This window comes from Physeter macrocephalus, chromosome 18 (assembly GCF_002837175.3).
Source record: "Physeter macrocephalus isolate SW-GA chromosome 18, ASM283717v5, whole genome shotgun sequence".
In the NCBI taxonomy this organism is placed as follows: Eukaryota; Metazoa; Chordata; class Mammalia; order Artiodactyla; family Physeteridae; genus Physeter; species Physeter macrocephalus.
Window position 1 is genome coordinate 27,090,937 of NC_041231.1, and position 18,261 is coordinate 27,109,197.

General features: G+C 41.6%; 1 protein-coding gene across 13 annotated transcripts in view; it reads left to right on the forward strand.

Moving 5' to 3' along the window:
* Positions 1 to 18,261, forward strand: part of SUCLG2 (succinate-CoA ligase GDP-forming subunit beta) — a 363,845-nt gene that overhangs the window by 262,520 nt on the left and 83,064 nt on the right. The window contains exon 12 of one of the 13 annotated variants that reach the window (XM_055079895.1): positions 11,844 to 11,937. The exons of 11 other annotated variants lie outside the window; for them this stretch is intronic. In XM_055079895.1, coding sequence (XP_054935870.1) covers positions 11,844 to 11,851 — 8 coding nt within the window. In that variant the 3' untranslated portion in view covers positions 11,852 to 11,937. Of the gene's footprint in view, positions 1 to 11,065; positions 11,342 to 11,843; positions 11,938 to 18,261 lie in introns of those variants that run through there. One more of the 13 variants, XM_055079894.1, reaches the window with a different exon arrangement.

Genomic DNA, 18,261 nt, shown 5'->3' on the forward strand with positions numbered 1-18,261 from the left:
TTGAATCTGTAGATTGCTTTGGGTAGTATAGTCATTTTCACAATGCTGATACTTCCAATCCAAGAACATGGTATATCTCTCTATCTGTTTGTAATATCTTTAATTTCTTTCATCAGTGTCTTATAGTTTTCTGCATACAGGTTTTTGTCTCCTTAGGTAGGTTTATTCCTAGGTATTTTATTCTTTTGTTGCAATGGTAAATGAGAGTGTTTCCTTAATTTCTCTTTCAGATTTTTCATCATTAGCATATAGGAATGCAGGAGATTTCTGTGCATTAATTTTGTATCCTGTTGCTTTACCAAATTCATTGATTAGCTCTAGTGGTTTTCTGGTAGCATCTTTAGGATTCTCTTTGTATAGTATCATGTCATCTGCAAACAGTGACTGTTTTATTTCTTCTTTTCTAATTTGGCTTCCTTTTATTTCTTTTTCTTCTCTGATTGCTGTGGCTAAAACTTCCAAAACTATGTTGAGTAAGAGTGGTGAGAGTGGGCAACCTTGTCTTGTTCCTGATCTTCGTGGAAATGCTTTCAGTTTTTCACCATTGAGAACTATGTTTGCTGTGGGTTTGTCATATATCGCCTTTATTATGTTGAGGTAAGTTCCCTCTATGCCTACTTTCTGGAGGGTTTTTATTATAAATGGGTGCTGAATTTTGTTGAAAGCTTTTTCTGCATCTTTTAAGATGATGATATGGTTTTTCTCCTTCAGTTTGTTAATATGGTGTACCATCATCTTTATTGGAGTATAATTGCTTTACAATTGTGTGTTAGTTTCTGCTGCATAACAAAGTGAATCAACTAATACGTATACATATATCCCCATATCCCCTCCCTCTTGCGTCTCCCTTCCACCCTCCCTATACCACCCCTCTAGGTGGTCAAAAAGCACCGAGCTGATCTCCCTGTGCTATGTGGCTGCTTCCCACTAGCTATCTGTTTTACATTTGGTAGTGCATATATGTCCATGCCACTCTCTCACTTTGTCCGAAAGAGTTTGAGAAGGATAGATGTTAGCTCTTCTCTAAATGTTTGATAGAATTCACCTGTGAAGCCATCTGGTCCTGTGCTTTTGTTTATTGGAAGATTTTTAATCACAGTTTCAATTTCAGTGCTTGTGATTGGTCTGTTTATATTTTCTATTTCTTCCTGGTTCATTCTTGGAAGGTTGTGCTTTTCTAAGAATTTGACTCTCTCTTCCAGATTGTCCATTTTATTGGCCTATAGTTGCTTGTAGTAATCGCTCATGATCCTCTGTATTTCTGCAGTGTCAGATTGTACTTCTCCTTTTTCTTTTCTAATTCTATTGATTTGAGTGTTTTCCCTTTTTTTTCTTGCTGAGGTCCTCAAGTCCATTCTCTACATCTGCGTCTTTCTTCCTGTCCTGCCCCTACATTCTTCAGAACCATTTTTTTCTTTTTTTTTTATAGATTCCATATATATGTGTTAGCATCGGTATTTGTTTTTCTCTTTCTGACTTATTTCACTCTGTATGACAGACTCTAGGTCCATCCACCTCACTACAAATAACTCAATTTTGTTTTTTTTTATGGCTGAGTAATATTCCATTGTATACATTTGCCACATCTTCTTTATCCATTCATCTGTCAATGGACACTGAGGTTGCTTCCATATCCTGGCTATTGTAAATAGATCTGCAACGAACATTGTGGTACTTGACTCTTTGTGAATTACGGTTTTCTCAGGGTATATGCCCAGTACTGGGATTTCTGGGTCATATGGTAGTTCTATTTTTAGTCTTTTAACCTTTTAGAACTGCTTTTGCTGCATCCCATAGGTTTTGGATCGTCGTGTTTTCATTATCATTTGTTTCTAGGTATTTTTTTATTTCCTCTTTGATTTCTTCAGTGATCTCTTGGTTATTTAGTAGTGTATTGTTTAGCCTCCATGTGTTTGTATTTTTTATAATTCTTTTCCTGTAATTGATATCTAGTCCCATAGCATTGCAGTCAGAAAAGATACTTGATACGATTTCAATTTTCTTAAATTTAGCAAGGCTTGATAGGTGACCCAAGATATGATCTATCCTGGAGAATGTTCCGTGAGCACTTGAGAAGAAAGTGTATTCTCTTGTTTTTGGATGGAATGTCCTATAAATAGCAATTAAGTCCATGTTGTTTAATGTGTCATTCAAAGCTTGTGTTTCTTATTTATTTTCATTTGGATGATCTGTCCATTGGTGAAAGTGGGATATTGAAGTCCCCTACTATGATTGTGATACTCTCAGTTTCTCCTTTTATGGCTGTTAGCATTTGCCCTATGTATTGAGGTGCTCATATGTTGGATGCCTACATATTTACAATTGTTATATCTTCTTCTTGGATTGATCCCTTGATCATTATGTAGTGTCCTTCTTTGTCTCTTGTAATAGTCTTTATTTTAAAGTCTATTTTGTCTGATATGAGAATTGCTACTCAAGCTTTCTTTTGATTTCCATTTGCGTGGAATATCTTTTTTCCATCCCTTCACTTTCAGTCTCTGTGTGTCCCTAGGTCTGAAGCGGGTCTCTTGTAGACAGCATATATACGAGTCTTGTTTTTGTATCCATTCAGCTAGTCTGTGTCTTTTGGTTGGAGCTTTGAATCCATTTACATTTAAGGTGGTTATCGATATGTATGTTCCTATTACCATTTTCTTAATTGTTTTGGGTTTGTTATTGTGGGTCTTTTCCTTCTCTTGTGTTTCCTGCCTAGAGAAGTTCCTTTAACATTTGCTGTAAAGCTGGTTTGGTGGTGCTGAATTCTCTTAGGGTTTGCTTCTCTGTAAAGGTTTTAATTTCTCCGTCGAATCTGAATGAGATCCTTGTTGGGTAGAGTAATCTTGGTTGTTGGCTTTTCCCTTTCATCACTTTAAGTATGTCCTACCAATCTCTTCTGGCTTGCAGAGTTTCTGCTGAAAGATCAGCTGTTACCCTTATGGGGATTCCCTTGTATGTTATTTGTTGCTTTTCCCTTGCTAATTTTAATATTTTTTCTCTGTATATAATTTTTGATATTTTGATTAATATGTGTCTTGGCAGGTTTCTCCTTGGATTTATCCTGTTTGGGACTCTCTGTGCTTCCTGGACTTGATTGATTATTTCCTTTCCCATATTAGGGAAATTTTCAACTATAATCTCTTCAAATATTTTATCAGACCCTTTCTTTTTCTCTTCTTCCTCTGGGACCCCTATAATTCGAATGTTGGTGCGTTTAATGTTGTCCCAGAGGTCTCTGAGACTGTCCTCAATTCTTTTCATTCTGTTTTCTTTATTCTGCTCTGTAGTAGTTATTTCACCTATTTTATCTTCCAGTTCACTTATCCGTTCTTCTGCCTCAGTATTCTGCTACTGATTCCTTCTAGAGAATTTTAAATTTCATTTATTTTGTTGTTCATCATAGTTTGCTTGCTCTTTAGTTCTTCTAGGTCCTTGTTAAATGTTTCTTGTATTTTCTCCATTCTATTTCCAAGAGTTTGGATCATGTTTACTCTCATCACTCTGAATTCTTTTTCAGGTAGACTACCTATTTCCTCTTCATTTGTTTGGTCTGGTGGGTTTTTACCTTGCTCCTTCATCTGCTGCGTTTTTCTCTGTCTTCTCTATTTGCTCAACTTGCTGTGTTTGGGGGCTCTTTTTCACAGGCTGCAGGTTCGTAGTTCCTGTTGTTTTTGGTGTCTCTCTCCAGTGGGTAAGGTCGGTTCAGTGGGTTGTGTAGGCCTCCTGGTGGAGGGGACTGGTGCCTGAGTTCTGGTGGATTAGGTTGGATCTTGTCTTTGTGGTGGGCAGGACTGTGTCTGGTGGTGTGTTTTGGGGTGTCTGTGAAGTTATTATGTTTTTCGGCAGTCTCTCTGCTAATGGGTGGCGTTGTGTTCCTGTCTTCCTAGTTTTTTGGTATCGGGTGTCCAGCACTGGAGCTTGCTGGTCATTGTTGAGTGGAGCTGGGTCTTAGCATTGAGACAGAGATCTCTTGGAGAGCTCTCGCCGATTGATATTACGAGGGGCTGTGGTGGGGGGGTGGGTCTCTGGTGGACCAGTGTCCTGAACTCAACTCTCCCACCTCAGAGGCTCAGGCCTGACACCTGGCCAGAGAGCCAAGACCATCAGCCACATGGCTGCTAGTGTTGGAGGGTCTCCTGCAGAGGCAGGGAGCAGCTGTGGCTCACCACAGAGACAAGGACACTGGCAGCAGAAGTTCTGGGAAGTACTCCTTGGTGTGAGCCCTCCCAGAGTCCACCATTAGTGCCATCAAGGAGCCTGTAGTCAATGAACTTTTTATGCTCTGTTATATTGAAATCCATTGGTCTGTCTTGCACAGTAAGTGGATTTTACACATGCATGATTTAATCATATGGAAAATTTGGGATTATGCAGATCTTCCAAAGGTTAACACATTTCAACATACAATATCAAAAAATTTACATCTGTTAATATCACACCATTATCAGAAAAGCTGCTAAGTATTGAGAAGCTGTCAAGGTGGTAGATGCAACTTTTCCAGAATTCTGATTTTCATTTGAAAATACAAATTTTTCTTATAATCCACAGAATGCTAAGCTGTTTTCCTTGAAGTGGCAGCCTTACTTCACTCATTTTTGAGAAAATGTCTGCCAGGTATCTAAGTCTGAACAACCATAGTGTGTTCATCACTCTTCCATGGAAAAGTGGGTGGTTTAGCTCGCTACTCAAACAGTTATACAAATACTTTGCCTCAGAACAGCCGTCATAATTCAGTATGCAGCAGAGTGCCTTTTGTATGCTTCCCATTTGATCATACAGAATATTAGAAATATGTGTACACAAGGGTTGAAATTTAATACAATTAATTTTTTTTTTTTTTTTACTGTTCATTAAGAACATTCTTACTTGAAAGTGGCAACTTTTCTTTGCGAATGTGAGGTGGTGAAAAATAACATGAATAACTAGTACAGATTCATGCTGCTTGATCCCATGGTAACATACCCACAGTTTTACCCACAATTACTTTTGCTTCATCAGGGCAGATTATTATTACTACTACTACTACCACCACCACTACTACTACTACTAGTTTAAAAGTAGTTCTTACATCAGGGACCTCCCCCAGGGTTCTGTAAGCCACACTTTGAGAACCACTATAGTAGAGAAATGAAAATGGACAGTTTAATATGAAAACTATGCAAAAGTCCTGTCCACATCGTCAACAGATTCAGATTACAGTGATCAAGCAGCCCCTTGGATAGACTTCTGGAGTATCATTTTGGGGACAGCTTGATTTCTCCAGTTACCATGCTGGTGCTGTTATTCCCTAGAGTCCTTCTCCTCAAGATAAAGTCTAGGGATATTTTGACCCTACTGTGTAGCCCCGTCTTCCTTTGAAGTCAAGCCTCCAGAACAGCTACAGTCCATTTTTCTCTGTTTGCTTCTTTCTTTGTGTCTCTTTCTTCTCTCACTCTCTGCCTCCCTGAGATTCTCCACCTCACAAACTTAGATGTGCACCATATGGACTTAATAGAAGTAATGATCACAAAAGAAAAATGAAAATAGGAGGGACTCCAGTTGGCAAAGTTTAATATGGACATTAAAACATATGATTGAATTAAAAGTTCTTAAAAATGTAAATGCAACATAATTGATCCAATTAAAAATAATTTCAGTGAAAGGAAAATGATTGGTAAGGCTGCACTGTAAAGAAAATTCATCAAGGAGTTGATGGGTTCATCAATGTAGGTATATAACTCTGATTAAAATGTTGATCTCAGACTGTTTTCAGGGTCAAAGTGACCAGTGAGCCTCAGGTTGTAAAAGTCATCTCTTCTTGTGTTCTGAAAGGGGAGCGGGTCTCCATAAGCAAATCATACTAGTGTCTATCACTTGGAAATGACTAGAAACTAGCACATGCTGCTAGTGGACTTATTCTGTCTAGTGATCCTCCCTGTAACTCTGTTGTCAGCAGGGACTGTTAGTTATAATATTAGCTTGTAGTATACTCCTAGAAAAGAAAGTTACCTCACTTTTAATTTTTCCCAAAAGATTAAAAGGAGCACTTTTCTTATTTTCACACTATGCTTATTATTCCAGAAGTAATAAATGATCCCCATCATTTAATGTATGTTTACCATATGTAGCAGGATGGTATACATGCTGAAATGTGCAAACTACCACATCTAAGATTATCTCCCTTGATAATCAGTATTGACTATATCAAAGGACTATCTGAGCTACTAGGAAGAAGCTTTGAAATGTCTAAGTCTGTTAGACAGTCAGGTTTGTATCTCTTTTTTTTTTTTTAGATTTGTATCATTTAAATTAAAACATTTCCAAGATATATGCCTGTGTTTTTTTAATTAATATGATAAATACTATGTGTAAGCCATTGAGCTTTAGACATTAAGGAGGATGCTTAGAAATATAAGAAATGATGTCAGTTACTAGATAACTGGGGAAATAAAACAAAAAGAAAAATCAACAATACAAGCTAATATATATAAAATGTTAACCAGTGTTTGCCCTAAGAGAATCTGCTTCTCTCTTAGTAGCAATAGCCATTGGGGCATCCCAGATAACCACCAGCCTGGCTTGTAGAAATGTTGATACCTTACGACGTCCACCCTATCAAGGGGAATTGAAGATGAGCTCAAAGAGGATACTGGGCCCCAAATTTATGTAGCCTAAAAATGTGTAGGGTGACTTTTTCTGCCACTCGCCTCCCTTCACGATAATAGCTGCTATCCTATAATAAGCACCTAAGACCTTTATCAGTAGAGGAAAAGCCGGAGAGCTTTTCACATTTCCAGTCTTCAGTGGTATTCTTTTCTTTCTCTTGTGGAAGTTGCATCTAATGTGATAAATGACCTTAGATAGATACAAGGCTCTCACGCTCAACATGGTCTCATGCCAGGGACACTCACTAATAGCCATATGTGTGATTCCTGGGAACACGGCTGCCCCACACCAAGATAAGACCTATCCCAAAATTCTATTGGTCCTGCATAATAAACAAGGGAAAATGGAAGAATTCTGCTGTAACTCTACTCTTGGCTCTGATCATAGATAACAAAATACAGAAATTTGGAGATCATATTATCCATAAAGATCCTGTAAAGGAAACTAAATACAAACCACCTCTGTGCCCTTTATGCTAAGGGACTAAATTTGTGTCCTTTAAGTTGTGCCTGTTGTAGCTCAGCCCATGTTTATTAGCATACCCTTTATTTTATTTATTAATTTATTTTATTGAAGTATAGTTGATTTACAATGTTGTGTTAATTTCTACTGTGTATATATATTCTTCTTCATATTCTTTTCCATTATGGTTTATCACAGGATATTGAATATGGCATACCCTTTTTTTAAAGCTTACTCAATATTGACAACTATAATTATAGTACATTTACAGATGTGAGTTAGCAGCGGAATATTATAAAAGGAGAATTTCCAAGTTGAACATGGAAATAAGTAAGATTTGAATCGTTGGAAAAAAGGAAGAAGGAGGAAATTTAGTAAAGGATCAGAAGCAAGTCATCAGATCTGTTCCATACTTGGGAGTTGGTACTGGGATCATAACAGTGGCAAAGACTGCAAGCCAGGACCTGAGTAGATCAGTAGGCTGTCCTGTAGAAAGTAAGGGTTTTGCAGCAACATGTTATGGGTGAAAAGAACTGAGTAGGACAATCAAGTTAGTAGCCAGAATCTACAGTATTAGGTAGAATCTAAAACCCAAGCAGATTTGCCATGTAGAGGTAAAAGTGAGTAGGAACAAGAGCAGAGATAGAAAAAGAGATGAGAGAAAGTGGGGAGCTATGGTTTAAACCTATGACCAGGAGAAGGATGGCACAGTTGATGGACTTGGGAAAGTCAAAAGTGGAAAGTAGATAGAGGGACTGGGAGAGGATGACACTAGGATCTAGTCATGCTTTGTTTGAGATGAAGCTGTAACATCAGATGGAATCTGTGTGGAGGCAGAGATGTGGGAATACAGGGGAAGATCCAAAGAGAAGTATGATAGACAAATGGATGTCACCCTCATTTTGAAGGGCCCAGTAAACCACACTCAGGACTCACTGCATTGGAAATTGTTCCCCTGCTGTACAGCTCAGTTAAAATGAGAAACCAGTCAAAATCCAGAATGTCCTGTCACAGAAAGTCTTGCTCTTAGCGCTTCTAGTGGGGAAAAAGTTGCTAACTACAGGGCCCTCTGAGGAATTTCTCTTAGACTCAATGTAAATTTTTCATTTGCTTTCCTCTGGATCAGAGCATAAATTCTGCTCCTCTCTGCATTCAGTTATATTTTACCCAACCTTAGAGTATGATTTGGTTCCCTCTGTTTTTCTGAACAGAGCAAACTCTTCATTGTCGGTGGTGACAGAGAAAGACAAAGTGATACAAAGAAGCAGGAGTATTTTGAACAATCCTAGTGATAGTTTGTGTTTAACTTGACACTGTACTTTGTTTTAGCCAATAAACTTCAAAATTAACTTTATTTCTATTAATATTAAAATTGGTTCACATTCCCAGAACACCCACTATTGTCTAGCTAGTAAAAGTGAGAAGAGACAGGGGTGTCCACCAACCCAGCATCTATGAAAAACTGAGTGACACGTAAAAACTAAGTGTGGGAGAAAAACCTTACCAGAGTCTGAATTACAATAATAAATAATTACTATTGCTAATATCTACTAGCTGCTTTCTAAGTTTTTGACCCATGCTGTATAGTCTGAATAAATGTGAGATTTTTAATGACCAAGATAACAAATATTTCAAAAGCCCAATACTGTGATTTGTTACTAGTGTAGTATCTCTTTCCTATAAATAAAGCAGGTGGCCTCTCTTGGCTGTTATGGGGCCATTCAGAAGAGCCAAGTTCCTTGCCGTCAGTCTCGCCAATTTGTGGCCCACATTTTAGAGACTCTGTTGCTGCACACGGTGTATTAGAAATGTCCTGATGTTAGAAGTTTTAATCAAATCAGGCTTGTTGATTGAGTGGGATTTTGTGGACAAATCTGTGTTATCAGCTGTGTAATAATTCTAAGCTGTTTTACTCTAGTGGATAAGGAAAGGATTACTCTCCTCTTTGAGAATGGTAACTTTATAATTACATGTATTTACTTGCCTTATCAGAATAGAATTTACCAGCTGAGACACAGGATTATTTTTATTCAAAAGACTCCCGGGTAAATTGAAGAAGGACACTTTCGGGGGCGGGGGGGGGGGTGGTTAGCTTTTGTAGACAGTTGTTCCTGGAATGAATAAAGAACAAATAAAATGAAATGAGTTTTATTTTTTCTTTCCTTTTTGAAATGTATTCATACTTGCCACGAAAATTACCTAGATGGTTAATTCAGCCCAACCCCTGATACTGTTGAGAAATGTACCGGCATTTATTGACAACTTGGTGTATTCATTGTGCAAATGTGTTTTAGCCGAAGCTTTGGATTTCATATGGGCATTTTTATGGTTCTGGATCAGAATCTGCCAAAACCTTAAAAGAACTTTTCTTTTTTAGAATTCATTTTTCCTTCTAACTGTCCCATTTCAATCTGCAGCTAACTTCTCTATGTCTCAAATATGCCTGAAGAGGAATTTGCTTTTCTCCCAGGTGTTCATTATGATTCCAAGTTAAGCTCATAAGGAAATAATAATGAATCTAGATAATCTGTAGATTGGATCCCGTTTCTCTTAGCCAGATCTTCTCAATTTGATTTTTCCACCCAATACCAAAACTTTGTTTCAGCAACATAAACATTTTGCTTATCTTTTGCCAGATGTCTTTAGAAACAGGAAATCCCTTGTGGTCTCCCTCCTTATCCTTTCCAATCTTTCTAATGTTCCCTAAACTCTCTCTGAAGTTGTTGAGAACGTAAACATCCCTGAGTCAGAAACTTTGTCTTCTATTTCTCTTACTTTCTTGATAAGGCACCAGCACCTCTTCTCCGTGGACACTTCTTTATACTTGCTTCCTGAAATACTGACAGATTGGAGTCACAGCCAGAGGAATGCAAATCAAGTGTCCTTAGCGTGGACACAGGGAAACTGCTGTGTGATGGCTTGGTCTGCTTGAGGGGAAGCGAAACCCCGAGCATTCAAGCGTTAAGAGACAGCCACCGGGCTTTCAGCTGTGTCTATCTACTTGGCAGCCGTCCATTTGGCAAGGCTCCAGTTATGCTATAGGGCGTGAGGCCCGGAGAGGGGATTATCCTTCTGACCCCCGTCAGAAAGTGACCCTTGGCAGATTGACTGTGACCGACTAGCTTGGAAAAGTTTTCATTCAGAACGTTTGAGCCCTAGGCTTGCCGCTTACACTGAGTCAGCAGAGACTAAGGGACCCCCAGCTGAGTGGTGGCGCCATCCTGGGCAGATGCCCAGCAGGGTCCGTGTCTGGCTCTGTGTCTGATAACACCCCTGGCCTCTTTGCCTTTTTGCACATTTTCCAGCTGTGCTCTGTACCGAGTTTTCATCTTCTCTTCCTTTCTCAGTTCCTGCTCCCTGCAAGATGAGATAGACCTGGTCCCTGCCTGCACCCCAGCCTCACCAAGCACATCTTCCCTTCTGTCCGTGTTTCAGTTCTGGTGCGGCTGTCATTGGGAACGTGGCTCCTGGAGGAGGGTTCTGACATTCTCTGTCAGAGCACGTCTCTTCTCCTCTCTCTGTTTGATTCTCATTTTTCCTCTGTTCCCACTCTCCCCATTTTCTACACACCCCGTTCCTCACCTGCCTTTCTGCCTTGCCAGTGTCCACTCACCTCTCTTCATCTCCTCCCTCCTTCACTGTCCCCTGTGGGTGCTTATTTACTGGGACCAATTTCACTTCACATTGACATCTATCTCCTCTCCTCCTTTTAATCACTAGCATCTTCTCCCTGTATCATTGGAGACAATCCCGTTCTGTCATCGAGCCTTAAATCCTCTCATTTTCAAAATCGATAAACACTTATGAATGCTTAAACTTCGTCACACTTAAACCTTAGACCAAGTCTCACAGGACCTATCTAAAGTATTAGGCTAGTTAAAGTTTTTTGAGATCGAATATTTAAGTTTCCAGACAAAGAATCTACTATATTTGGCAATGTGAGTTTTCATTTTACCCCTAGGTAGTTCACGTGACTAACTAAAATTTATATCATGTCGGACATCTGCTGCCTTGCACAAGAAAAAGCCTACTGCACCTGAAGAAAGTAGTCGTGTAATTACAGGACTTGGGCTCCTTTAAGGAAGATGGCCTCTGTGTTATGCAGCGTTTCGTTTTTGTTTTATTTTTGTGGATGTAATGACTTGATTCTCCGACCACCTTAATAAAAAGGAGGTTTAGTGTAAGGCCTTAATGGAATTGCACCTGGAAAGCCCCCTACTCAAACCTTCTCACTCCCTCTTGTTCTTTCTTGGTGCCTCTACCCCCTCAGCCTCTCGCTAAGGCCAGCCTGCTCCCTCTGTGTTCCCTAGAAGTGCAGATCGCACAGGTCATCCCTCTTTTAAGTTTATGTAATAACCATCCCTTCTGTTGTCTACAGCCCATCCAACTAGGCCGTATTGTTGAGGTCTTTGAGGGGACCCAACAGATTCTTCCCCATCTGGGTTATGATCCTGGTGAGAAATAGGAAAAAAGACTAAGGAAACCAAAATATCACCTTCATTACTAACAAAGACGTTGAAGGAGGTACCTTACTATATATACTAACAGTGAGCTTTCTTACTCTGAACTCCAGAATTAGGCAGCTCTCCACAGCCATTCATGGCCACTGCTGGCCTTGGGCAGGTCTCCCACCCCGGGGCAGAGGAAGACCTGGGCTCACTGTGAGCAGCATGTCAAAAGGAAAGGCAGAGGAAGGGGCTGGGCTGCACATGTCAACTTTCTCCCTTCATATATTTCAGCCAGATAAGCCTCTCCACTGCCACTGTGGAGCCAGTGAGAGTCAAAGAAGAGACCAGGCATATTATGCCAATGACTGCCCCTCCGCATGGAAGGAAGCGCCCCCTCAGGTACATTACAGGTCATTAGTCTCCTTAGGAATGGGCTGCCTTTTGGTCAGGTGCCCATCCCAGTCTAGGTAATGGACATCTCTTCAAAAACAAGAGCCCAAAGTTGATTTCCAGAGCAGACGCTGGGGGTGGAGCACTTTAACAAGGAACATGGCAGATACGGGGACTGGCATATCCTGCGTCCTGCTTATGACCTCACAGTACCACCATCTGCTCCCTGAGTATTTTCTCTGTGACCACTCAGTTCATTTCTTCATGCCTCAGTTTCCTTATGTAACCCTTGAAAGTCATATTTGATCAGCCATCAGTGAGAGGGAGAGAGAGAGAGAGAAACATTGCTATCAGGGAAAAGACTGAAGCAGATTCAGTCTGTCCGTTTTACAGGTGACAGGTGTAATAAGCCTCTCCCAGAGAGCGCCACCTTGAGGCTGTCTGGCGTCAGAGTTACCTAAGCAGAGAGACTAACGTTCTCGTGGAATGTTTTAGAACAGGGAAGACAGATAGCTTTCATCTCACGCCACCTTCTCTTTATTAGCAGTGGCCGCCTGCAGTCTGTGCCAAGAAAGATTCTGAGACTATATCCCAGCTCAGCAGAAAAGAGTTCTCTGAACGTTACTGATGTGGGTAAGGAGAGTGAGGGCCCTTGAGCCAGCTAGTGGCCATCGTTGATTCAAAGAGAGCATAGGTGGGACTTCCTTCCCTAGAAATACAGCTGCCCCTGCATCAGAAGTAGCAAGTGGGAGCTTCAAGCTGGAGAAGCACCAGATGAGGCTGGGCCACAGGGCCACAAACTTGGATGGTGCAGCTGAAAGGTCTGCAGACTTTTTCTGTAAACGGCCAGATTTTAGGCTTTGTGAGCCATGTATTCCCTGTTGCAATAACTCAGCTCTGCCATCGTGGTGCCAAAGCAGCGTAGACAGTACAGAAAGGAATGGGCATGGTGGTACCACAGTAAATCTTATTTTATGAAAGCAAACAGTGAGACATAGTTTGTTGCCTGGTGTAGAGAAGAGACCAACATCAAGATCTAGAACTCTGGAAACTTCCCATGGTACCAGTGTCTAAATCTCCCTCCATCCTCAGCTCTGAAAGATGTCGTTAGGAGCCAACAAAGCATTTGACAGGCAATATTAAGCTCTCCAAATCTGCTTCTTCTCAGGAAAATATTAGCAATGACGTCTACTCAGGAAAATACTTCTCCCAGATACATTCAGAGCCTGCGCAGTGATACAGTCACGTCACTTCTTAGGCAGCAGTGGAGTTCCAAAGCCGGCGTTTCAGACAGAAGTCTCGCACCACCGAAATTACCTGTGAAAATTCCTGCAATCACCTTAAATTAGAATATATCAATACATGGATTGAAAGCCATGAGGTAGACTCAAGGAAGGTGTGAAAGGCAAGTCCACAAGCAGATAGATAAGGGCGTATGTAGGAACGTTGCTTCTTTATAAGAACAGTCCTATCCCAGCAGGTGCAGAACTTTAAAGTGTCCTACTTGCCAGAGGGTTTCTCCCATTTTAGTTTAACATTAAGGCTCCCGTACCTTTGGTTTGCATTAATATCTGTGTTACTTTTTTGAGAATTCATATAGTTGAAAGCAAGAGCATAGGTACCTGTCATAAGCCCTCAACAATTATAAGTCAGACTTGATCCTAAACCTGCTTGTGTGATCGTAAGCGCATACACACCATTCATGGAAATGTTGTAAAAAACCTGGCATTCCGCTTCCTGCCACCGCCTGCTGTCATCATAGGAATGCCTGTCACACTCACACCCTGGGCGTTCGGTTTTTTCTTACCAAGGGAGAAGAAATCATTGAGGCAAGTAGGTGTGCATGATGATACAGCCCCACAGGCTATCTTATGCTATCTTCAATTTTTATAAAATGTGATACAAGGTATTTCATTAAGATACTCATCCAGCTGCAGTAACTTTCCCAGGTTGCTCAGCTAGTTGGTTACAGAGCGAAGTTTAAATCTCAGCTTCCTCATCTGTGAAATGGGAATGAAAATATGGCAGCCTCACAGGGTTATTGTAAGGAGCAGATTCGTTTTAAAATAACCTAGAATGATCCCTGACTCAGTAAATGTCAGCTGTCATTTTTGTCTGAGCTCTTGTCCACAGCTCGACTGATTCCATATGGATGGACTCCACTGGCTGCCTGCAAGGTGCTAGATGTAAGATGCCCGTCATCTCAGTTGAATGAGGGCCAGTGATGCAGCAGGAGCTTTGCCTCTCATCCTCGATGAATTATTCCATTTCCGACAGTATAATAACAAGACACAAGAGATGTGATAAGCTTTCTAAATTTACGTGTCACCGAGAAAATGGACCTCCTCTATCTGATTGTCACTTGAAAGAATAATGGAGGAGGATCAAGGGCACACAGGGACCGTGAACATTTGAGGAGGAATCTGCTGCTTTATAGAATTTGGTTTGCTTCCACTGACCTCTCCTATCCCAGGGGGAGGGGAAAAAAGACTCAATTACTCAAAGCAGAGGTCGAAATATTTTAGGATTTATGAGCCATGCTGTTTCTGTCACAAGTCCTCAGCTCTGCCACTGTAGCGCAAAAGCAGCCGTTGACAATCTGTAAATGAATCACTTTGGCTGTGTTCCACTGAAACTTTATTTATGGACACTGAAATTTGAATTTCATGTAATTTTCATGTATCACAAAATATTATTCTGATTTTTTCCCCAACTGTTTAAAAAATGTAAAAACTATTCTTAGTTCCCAGGTGGTACAAAAAGAGGCAGCAGGCTGGGTTTGTCCCCCAGGCCATAGTTTGCTAGCCCTGACAGCACCAGCCAGAGAGTCAGATCTGGTACGGTTCACTGGTTGTTTGACTGAAGAAATTATCTCACATGTCTGGACCTCAGTTTCCTCTAGTGAGAACAAGAGACTTATCCTAAAGGAGCCCTGGGGTTCCTTCTAGCACTAAAAGGCCAAGGCTGTGTGGTTGTCATGTGGTTTTACAGTCAGACAAGCCTGGGCTTGGGCAAGTTCCTAAGCCTCCCAGTGCCTCGGTCGCCTCATCTGTAAAGTGGGGATAAAAGTGATGTCAACTTTAGGGTTGCTGTGAAGATTCAACTGATAGGATACTCGTGAACCCCTTTAGTCACTTGTCCAAAGAACATTTATTATACCTAGTATATACTGAATAAGTGCTAACTATTGTATTCTTTTTAAAAAAGCTGAATTCCTATTAATATAATACTTTTCAAAAGACAGCTTCTGCATCCTTTGACTAGAGAGTGGTTTTCTTCACAGCCCTGTGATAAAAAGCTAGCCTGAGTGGCAGGGAGGGGCTGCACCTTTTGAACAAAGCCCTGTAATTTGTATCCACTACTGTTGTCTTCTCTCCAAGTAATGAAAGCAAAGAACAAATTTTGATAAATTAACCTGGCATCTCTGTATACAGCTCTCTCACTCCACCCAGTGGCAGGAAGTCAGTGGTAAATCATGCAGAAGAGGTGGAGAATTTTTAAAGATTTTAATAATTATTATTATTCTTTTTATAATATCCTCTACCAATAGAGCAAGATTTCATTTTAAAATCCGTCCCCTTTGACTCTCTGTGTATTTCTGTTTTTAAGGCATGCAGTGGGTAGGTAACGATTTAGCTGAGTGGCTTTCAACAGGCAGATATGAAGAAATGCCTAAAGTTCGACCAGCATGAGTTGATCAGTTAACTGTATAGGTGGTTATTAAAAGTGTTGTCCTGCAGCCTCATTAAAAAGCAATGCAGCGTTTAATAAATATTAGAGCCTGTCAGCAGCGCAATTTAAACGTGGGGAAGAGATCAATTTCCTTTGTAATTGGGTGCACAGGCATAAACAGTCTGTTTGGAACTCTTGATTCTGCATCACAGTTTAAAGCAGCTATGATGGTTTCTATTTAGAAATAAAGACTGGGGAGGGAATGGGAGATGTCAGCCACTTGGTGAATCAAGAAGAAACTAACCTGAAATGCTCACCTAATATCCTTAACAAAAGGAATCCACAAACCAGCCAGGCTCCCTCTGTTCCTCTTTTCTTTTCCGATGACCTCATTTCAGTGACTGCTGTTTTTCTTTCTAACCCTCTTCTCTGTGCCTCCCCACTTCCCCTTCCAGCTGCTCTCTCAACAGGAACCAGGAAGCAACTTGTAATTCCTCTCCAAGGCAGGGTCCGTGGGCAGCAGGGCCTGCCCTGGCTTTGCTTCTCCCTGGCCTGTCCCTAGCTCTGCCGGCCGAGCAGAAACCAGTCAGGGTGCTGGAAGGGAGATTCTGGCAGGGTCAGGGTAGGGCTGCTGCAGAAGGGACTTGGCCACCTCACTTGTTTTCCCCTCACTCTCTGTTTGGCTCTTTGTCTCTCATTCTCTTAGTTGTCTCCTTCTCTAGTCTCCTCTTTCATCCATTCTGCCTCTCTCTCTCTCTCTCTCTCTCTCTTTTTTTTTTTTTTTTGTCTCTTTCCCTGTCTCCCTCTCTGTCTCTCTTGTCTCTCTGTGTGTCTCTCTCCTGCCTCTCTTTCTGCTTCTTTCTTTTCGACTCTCCTGCCTCAGGCTCTGCCATGCCTTCTGTCTCATCTGTTCTCTGTCTGTGTGTGCTTCTCTCTTTCCTGCCTCTGTTTCTGACATCCCCCCCCCACACCTCACGTGACAGATTTGCATCTGACCAAGGCCCCTCTGTATGTGCTCCCTTCCTCCTCGTACTCCTGTGCCCGAGCTTTATATTTCAGGGCGAGGTTCTCTTCCAAAGCTGCTTGGTTCTGAGCCTGCCTAGTATGTGCTTAATAATTAAGGCTGTAATTAAAGTGTAACTGCAAGTATAATTAAAATTCACTTTAGTGGATCCTGGAATGATGAAGCGATTAGGCATTTTGATACGGCCCTGTAGGAGTAGCTGGAGGGAGAGAAGGGCCGTGTGTTTGTGTGGCGCTGCCCCACCCTCTCTTACCCTGGCCCCGCTGGCTAGTTGTTAACCTTGAGCACAGCAGCCTCTTGTGCCTGGGCGGCCGGCAGTGGCAGCAGCTTGGAGTCCTCCCTCAAGGGCACTCAGTACAGCCAGTTAATACATGGACCTTCTTAGAGAAAGAGGCCACGACAGAAGCCCCTGAGAATTTAGAGAAAGCTCAGGAGCAACCCTTCTCATTTTCTCTCAGGCCATTTGGGGTTTTGATTTCAACCTCCTGAAAAAGTGTTATTTGGGGGTGTTGGGTCAGCAATGTGATCAGAAGAGGACTCACACACACTTGCTGCCGCCTCGAGCACACTTTGTATGGATGAGCCCATCTGTAGTTATTCAGTCCATCTACAGACACATCCTGTGTGTGGGATACTGTCCCGAGCCTGGAGGTACGCGGTGAGCAAGGCTGACCAAGTGGCAGACCTCGTGAAGCGTATGCTTAGTGGGGACGAGAGCAACATCAATAAGCAGTCTAAATAGTGCTGTGATTTTAGATGTACAAAGTATTCTAGAAGCTCATTTTACAGTCCCCTACTCTGGATTGGGGGTTGGGATGTGGTGCCAAGAAGGCATCCCCCAAGAAATGTCATTTAAACAGGTAGCTCATGGACGTATGATGTCTGCCCAACAGAGAGGGCAACAGAGCTCCGGTTGGAGGGCACAGCAGGCCAAAGCCCCAGCTTGTCTGTAGGTTCACAGATTTCTTTGTCAGTCGTTTTCCCCCTTGGGAATATCTGGTGCTAAGTTGGGTGCTGAAGACGGGATTAATTAAGGAACTGGCTAGTTGGTTATATCAATCCATTTTTCCCTCCCCCCAAAAAGTGATCAGGAGCTTATTTCAACCATACACATGGAAGGGAACTCAGCTAAACATGAACAAACAGTTCTTTCAGTGGGCAGGAACCATAATAATGTTGCCTCAGGAAGAGGAAGGTCTGACTTGGAGGCAGACCTCAGGAACATCATTCCAGCACTTGTCTCTTCACTTGACTTCTTCACCCTCTGAGTATTTGCACAGCCTTTCTCTTATCTGCTTACTTGTGACTGGTAAGTCCTTTTCAGGCTACTACTTTCTATTTCTTGGAAACAACTCATTGAGATTCTCTGGAGAGCGAATCTAATTGGACAATCTAATGACTGTGGTCTGTGTTTGGACCACCCTTGGATCAGGTGCAGTCAGTGTCTTGGGAACAGTCGAGGTTCGCCTTGGGACAGAGAATACCCCGTGGTCCCTCAGAGAGCAGGGGACAGTGGGGATGGAAGGTTTAGCCAGAAGGGGAGATTGGAAAGAGGAGAGATCCTAGTTGTGTGTGTTTCTTGCTCTTAAATAACTTATAGCCTCATTGAGGTTCAGATGATCT